Below are 7,503 nucleotides of genomic sequence, written 5' to 3'. Positions count from 1 at the left end.
CACCGGAGGAGAACGAAGCGCCGGAATGCAAAACGGACAACGGGAAAAATGCTCGGATGCATTAGACGAACACGTATGCAAATGAAATGCGCATGATGACATGATATGCAATGCATGACACGCAAGCAATGACAAGGCAACAACAGCAAATAACTGGACGACACCTGGCACATCGGTCTCGGGGCGTTACACCCTCGCCGCCCCTCTCTTCTTCGCTCCCGCCGCCACCGTCGACATGTCGCTGTGTCGCCGAAGAAGCTCGGGCTACCACGGCATCCGTGTCCGCCCTTCCGACTGGTTCCACGCGGAGATCAGCTCTGGCAACATGCGTCTCAGTCTCGGGACGTTTGAGACCGCACACGAGACCACCCGCGCATACGACGTTGCGGCGTGGCGCCTCAGCAGATGAACTTCCATGACGCGCAGACGTGCCAGCAAGCGCAGGACCTCGCATCGCCGCCTCGTCTTATAATAGACCAGGACCGTGAGGAACACCGCAGACGCGAGCGCTGCCTCCTCATCGCCGAGGCGGATGAGCTAGCCATGACGGAGTGGCGCCAGCGCTACCCGCAGGACGTCGCCGATGAGAACGCCTTCTGGGCGGAGAGGACAGCAAGGCGACGTATGGAGCGGCCGGAGAGGCGTCGGCGGAAGGCAGTCGCGGAGGCGCAATGCGATCTTGTTAACACGGGTGGAAAGTCGTTCTTCGACTCAGACGATCCTCATTGGGAAGACGCGTGGCTCGATACCTCGGACGACACCAGCGAGAATGATGATGACGACTCGGAGTAGGTTCTAGTTGCACCGTAGTTTTTATCGTGTTGGACTAGTTTTTTTATCTATCTATGCTATGATGAACTATGTATGCTATGTGAACTATCTATGTATCGCCTATTTTATCTATTTTAATCTATGCATATGTTTTTTTATATTTGTTCGAAGTGCATATGTTGCTTGTGCGACAGCGCACGTGCAGTTTTTTGCAGCGGCTCGCGCGCGCTAAAATTTGCAGCGGTGTCTGGGGCAAACGCACCCCGCCGCACAAAAACAGGCGATCCACGCGCTCCAAATGTGTTTTTAGCGCGCCGCGCGTAGCGCGGCTGTTGAAGATGCTCTAAGTAGAAACCGTGGAATGGAATGGGCCCGTTTTATACCGAAGAGGCTAGTCCACAGTTTGGTTAGGCTAGTTATCGCTGGGACCATATGACACTAGTATATGTTAGAGCATCTACAGCCGTAGCAAATATGACACCGTAAACACCCGTGAACGCGCCGGGTCAGTGACTGGGCGTGTCCGTTTTGAACCTGTATTTACCAGTTCACGCAGCCACACTCCTCGTCGGTCATTTTGCACATGATTGGTAGAGATGAAAAGAGAGAAATAAAAGAATGCATAAAGAAAGGGTAAGGTGGTCTGGGGTGGGGCCGCGTCCTACGTGGCGGAGTGCTCGGGCGCGTCCGCGAGCCCTCATATCCTCTCCATATTTGTGACGGACTAGTGGTTGGGGCGTCACCCGGTGACGCCTTCTGAAAGGAAGTTTGTGCGGTGTCAGGTAGGGTGCCACACTTTTCATTGAATTTTAGCTTTGATTGATAACACACATGTATGTATAGCTGATGCATTACATACGATGGCTTGTCCAAATTCAGCAAATAAACATGCAATCTTAACACTATATCTATCAAATGCTCATGTTCATTATGTCGTTGTACTCCCAAACTCTAGACTTGTCGCTGCAGTTCATGTACACCTAGAATACCCTCCGCCAACCCCACCGAGCCGACACTCACCTTCATCATTGCCTACTCGAGGGGGTGGAAGCGGAACGCTGATATCTCGTTGACATAGAATTCTTGCACGCCGTAGTGCAGCCAGTGGCTGCACTTGCCGTCGAGGTCGACGCTGCTGTGTTGTAGTGTCTTGACGAGCAGGAGGACCGCGCTACCCCATGCACACACAAAGCACCACCAGCCGCAGCAGCCGCCACGTCCGTCGGCTCTCAAACCTAGATGAATCCCATTTGATTTTGATCAAAACCAACTAATCTGTTACATCAGCAAGGAACATATATAGTCCCTCCGTCACTTATTTATGAACGGAGGGAGTAGAAGTAAGAACACTGGGAACAAGAATGAAACAAAATAGGCAGGGAGAATATCGAGAATTAATATCAGGCGAGAAAAAAACATGAGAATCAAATTTGGTGGGGTGGAGGGAGACAGGACTGGCCTGTAAACTCACTAATCGTTGAATTCGTCCACTCAGGATGTATTTGGTTTGTGTCACCAGGTGGAAACGGGCCCATCTCGTCCCTAGAGGTCGTTCTCCTGTTTGGTTGGGTCGAGGAATCGGAACTCACTCGTTCTCTGGAATGGCATATTCCTCCTAGATCCGGAACGCGCTAGTACCTCCGAATCGGTGGCGGAACGCCTCCCGTCTCTCACATTTCCCCCGATGTTGTCCCCTCTCTTCCGCTGGTTATCTCCTCCCACCACCAACCAGACACCTATTCCTGCTCCGGCCGGCACAGAGAGCTTCATTAGTACAGCAACTAGACACCTAGTCTTTCATTATTTTTGCTTGATGTGTATGTTGGAATTTCTACCTATATATGTAACTTGTTAAATACTACAAAATAGTGTGAATTTATGTTTGATATATGCTTGAATGTATTTATAAACTGTGCGTGTTGCAAATAAAATTCAAATGTTTTCTCAAAATTTGAATATTATGTTCCTGAAAATACAAAGAGTTAAACTATTCATATTGTTGCGGAAAATTACTCCATTCCAACTGTGGAACCAAACACCGGAACGTAACCATTCCATTCCATCTAATACCCATAGCCAAACACAGGAACGGAACCAACCCATTCCCGTGGAATGGAAATATGAAATTCCATTCCACTTGGTTCTTGAACCAAACACACCCTCAATGTCTCCCATTCAAATGTGTTGTTCATTGTGTATCACCAAAAATCCGAGAAGATTGTCTCGAAATGAATCAAGTAAACATAATAGGTTTCAATGGAAACAAAAAGGACATAGTAATGTACTCCCTCTGTAAACTAATATAAGAGTGTTTAGATCAATATTTTAGTGATCTAAATGCTCTTATAATATTTTACAGAGGGAGTATATATGAGAGTGATGATGATTCTCATTTTATTATGTGTTATCCCTATGCCAATATCCCTCCTAATGAATAACATATAGTACAATTAGCAGCAGTGCAAAAAATTGCGTCACCAACAATGAAGTGCCTAAACCTGTAGAGAATCTGACCAAATTCAGAAACCTAATTAATTTTTTTGAGGCAAATTTCATGTATTATCTAGCAACTATTTAGGCTCTATTGCACCATTTTCATTGGGTGATTGAAATTTAGCAACTATTATCTAGCAACAATAAATGATTTTTTTGTTAAACCTAATTAAATTGCACAAAGAGTAATCGTGACTGCGGCCATCAAAGTTCAACTGATAGTCTTTCACTTTTGCGAGTAGAACTTCTAGCCAAATCAAGGAAGAGAAATATCTTAAGGGAGTAAGAGTCGGCCAACATACTATAAGAAGCTAAAATAACTGGAAAATACGGCATGCCCTAAAAGTTCATTACCATCATCATAAAGATGAGAACAAATACCTGAGTACTCAACTGGTGAGTGCAATAATCTTATCAGGAGAAAAAAACTTTCCCTGATCCATTAAGCAAAGACTCACATGATCCACTTCAAACAACCAAAGAGAAACTTAGTTAAACCGTCACATTATGAGTACACAAATGAATTTCTTCCTACTTAATACATTCTGTTGCAAAGTTTACAGTGTATTAATAATAGCAAATGACTAATTTTGCTTTATGCCACTACTCAGAGCCCGTGTGCCTAGTAGAAAGAACATTTTATTTTAGTAGACCAATGAAGAAAATGCACGCATGACTTATATCTGGGGTAGGAGATCTCCTGAATAGGCGAACGACTTCTAGGTCTCCTCCAGGCAGTGGTCCTTCTCTTCCCGAGACCAGCTCTGATAGCGAATGTAAGCAGGTTAAGACCAATCCGTGGGAGGATAAATGAGTAGCCAAGAATAAGAGCATGAAAATCAAAACTCTTGGACTTACAAAAGCAACTTGGTTTAGTGTGGTGCGGACATTCTACAGCAGTTGGCACATGGTACTTTCCCACTTGTAGAACTCCAGCTCTTTCTTGTTCAGAATCTTCTCAACAACCTGAAATGAAGAGACGGCATGATTACTCAATTAAAGGATATCAATTCATGGAGAAACAAACACTCACGCGACACGAACAGATTATGGGATAACATGATGCTATGATTTCGAAAGTACAAAACCAGGATTCAAGGTCCAAACCAAAATGGATAGCTATAGGATGATTATAAAGTTATATCTACATAGCAGTCCCAGATATAGAAGTAGATGTGTATATAATGTGATATATACTCCTCAACAAAGTATACACAATAATACCACGCTTCTACCTCCTATTGGAATTTCAATCAGCCGAACCAGAAGAATGAGTTGTAAGAACCAGAGCCAACACATGCTTTACAAAAATATGTGGAGTCATTCAAGCACACACCATTTGACTCAGATGAAAGTTCTGATACAAGTCTATTTTATGCAAAGACATACCTTTTTGCCAATCATTCGCCCTCCAGCAGTATGAGCAAAGTACACATTATAGAAGTGACAGATAAATGCTTGGGGGTCCTTCTCACACAACTCTTCCAGGTAGGAGGCACATGCAGTACCAGCGGCAGATGGTTCTGGAATGGTGTGGTCCTGTTCCATGAACCATTCTAGATCTTTCTTCAGTGGCTCTGATCTCTCCAACCCAGTATTCCTGAACTCCACAACTGAAAGGCATAAATAATGAGACTGTCAATCAGCAGATCAAGCTAACAAAGATGAAAGAAACATTCCAAATTTTTCCTAGAGACCCTAAATGCAGAAACAGATTATATAACTTGTGCCATGGTACCACTATAAGATTTCAGTAATTATGACGTTTATTGTTCTAAAACAGAATAAATGAAGTACCATCATCGGCGGGCATGCTCTCGACCTAACCACCTCAGCCAGCAGCGGCGACAGGATGCGGGCTCCAGGGAGGTGTGGCAGGGGGCATGTCGACCAGGTCTGGCTTGACCTCGTCCTCCCGCGGCTTCCTAGGGAGGAGAGCTCGCGGCACCGTCCGCCTTGTCATCAGCGTCATGGCGAAGAGCAGGGCCATGCCTTGCTACGAGGAAGAGGAGAAGATCCGTGGGAGAAGCCGGCCTTCCTTCGGCGGCCCGTGCCGGTGGAGCGATGGGGTGGCGGCGGCTGCAACCCTAGCTTGGGAAGTGGGAAGGCAAAAGGAGATATGAGGTTAGGTGTGAGAGATTACAAGAGCCCCTGCCGAATCCACACATTTCCCCCTTTTTATTTCTGTCCTTCGATGTTTTTTTTCTTTTGAGAAAACCAGCTTTGCTTCTCTCCCTCGACGTTGCACACTAAAAATGGGAATGACGTGGCTAGAGCGGGAGGGCGCCCCTTGCGCGTAGCTTATTGTGTTTGATATGAGGGTTCGCGGGCAGCCCGGGCATATAGGGATGATATGAGAGGTCACGTCGGGTCACGTTTTTCCTTCTCTCTCCTGTCCGCAGGCACATGAGGGATGGTTTGAGGCCTCCTGTTGTAGATGCGCTTACTCCCTTCATAGGGCTTCTTTGATTCAAAGGAATTTTATAGGATTTCTGGAGGATTGAAATCCTTAGGATTTTTTTCTATATTGGTCCTTTGATTCATAGGATTGGATCCCATAGGAATTTTTTCTATGGAATCTTTTGTACTACATTTTATAGGAAATTTAACATCCACTCCAACCTCTTTTTACAATTCCTTTGTTTTTCCCGTGGCATCAAACAATCATTGCTAATTCTATAGGATTCAAATAGGCATGCCACTCCAACCCTACACTTTTCCTATTCCTACGTTTTCAAAATCCTACGAATCAAAGAGGCCCTAAATGCATAAGGCGTCTAATGAAAATTTAGCATTTCAACGTGATCATTACACTAGCGGCTTCTCCCGATTTTCCAATATGAGCAAATTGGAGTCATTATTGTCATTGGTTTTTCATTTAATATTCTCTGTCCAATCTTCACGCACCTAGGTTGCAATGCAGCTCCTTAGATGCCCTATGCGATGTGTTACTTGTTAAGTTTCTCCCAATATGACCAGCCTCTGGCTGAGAAGCAGAATGCAGTCGTTCTTAGAACGGAATATAGTGCATATATTAAGTCAAACGTTGCAAATTTTGACCGCATTTATAAAGAAGATATTTACATCTAGAATGTAGTTTCATATTTTATACATTTGATATTGTAGATATAAATAGTTTTGTCTATAAAATTGGTCAAACTTTACGAAGTTTGATTTTTTTTTAAAGTATGCACTACATTGTCGGATGGAGGGAGTAGTATTTTATACTTCTCCATCTCTATTGAAAAAATGTAAGGGCATCTCGAATGCATTTCGGACGCTCAAGCCACTCGCAAACATATGGGAATGGACTGAGTTTTCCAGACGCACTCCGCCACCAACACAGTACCCCTAACTATCTGTTTATGCATTCAGTAGACCAAAATTTCGCAAACCAAACACAAAGTGGGCTTTGCGGGCGTCCGGATCACCACCACGTACGCGTCCGACGAACTGTTTTCACCAAAAAATATATAATGCGCTCTCCCGCATGAACGCACCTCCGCTCTACGCGCCTCATTCATGCTGGTCCAAAGAGGACGCGGGTGACAGTGTCCTGGACTAGGGGACTAAGCACATCGGCCTACCAGGCATGGGCTGGGCCGAGGACCCCAAGACGACCGAAGAATGGGTTGTGTTTGCCTTGACCCACGGCGTACTCAAGATGTAATCCTTCGAAGACTTGGGGTACACTTCAAGAAATGTTTGAATCATCGACATGCTTATCCCTTGATGTAACCGACCTACATGTAACACTAGATACCCCCGGTGCCAACATAAGCCGAGGGGTTTAGTCCATGGGGTCAAGTAAGATTCATTCACAGATGATCTCGAGGTAGATCATCATGTACTTTATACTCCACCCAAAATCAATACAATAGAATCAGGATGTAGGGTTTTACCTCTTCGAGAAGGCCTGAACCTTGGTAAAACATCATGTCCCTCTTTGTCATGTTACCATCAAGCTAAGATCACTAGCTCGGGACCCCTTAATGGAGATCTGTCAGATTTAACTCCGACATTGGTGGCCCATGCAGGTCTCGTTGTGTGGTCAAAGCGGTTTGATGGCATCATCGTTCAATGACCAGATCTGCTCTAGTGTAGTTTTTATGCCGGAGCCCTAAACCTCGGTTCGATTGAAACGCCGGATAAGCCTGAAGCTCCGGCTCCTTGTCGGGACACCGATCTTGACAACCTAAACCCTATGGGTGCTTCCTCTGCCATGACATTAGATCTGGC

At 45.2% G+C, this 7,503-nt stretch overlaps 1 protein-coding gene across 1 annotated transcript; it reads left to right on the top strand.

Moving 5' to 3' along the window:
- Positions 1-405: 405 nt before the first annotated feature.
- Positions 406-792, top strand: LOC147990700 (uncharacterized). The gene has a single exon (XM_087538356.1). The coding sequence runs from the start codon at positions 406-408 to the stop codon at positions 790-792; it is 387 nt and encodes a 128-aa protein (XP_087394482.1).
- Positions 793-7,503: the final 6,711 nt, after the last annotated feature.

Source organism: Triticum urartu, chromosome 1A, assembly GCF_056163025.1.
Source record: "Triticum urartu cultivar PI428250 chromosome 1A, HENAU_Tu73, whole genome shotgun sequence".
Taxonomy (NCBI): Eukaryota; Viridiplantae; Streptophyta; class Magnoliopsida; order Poales; family Poaceae; genus Triticum; species Triticum urartu.
Note: the sequence above shows the minus strand (reverse complement) of the source record. Positions and strands in the feature narration are given on the sequence as shown.

What these genes read in the sequence shown, in the direction of transcription:
- LOC147990700 (XM_087538356.1), top strand. Translation starts at nt 406, where the DNA reads ATGAACTTCCATGACGCGCAGACGTGCCAGCAAGCGCAGGACCTCGCA.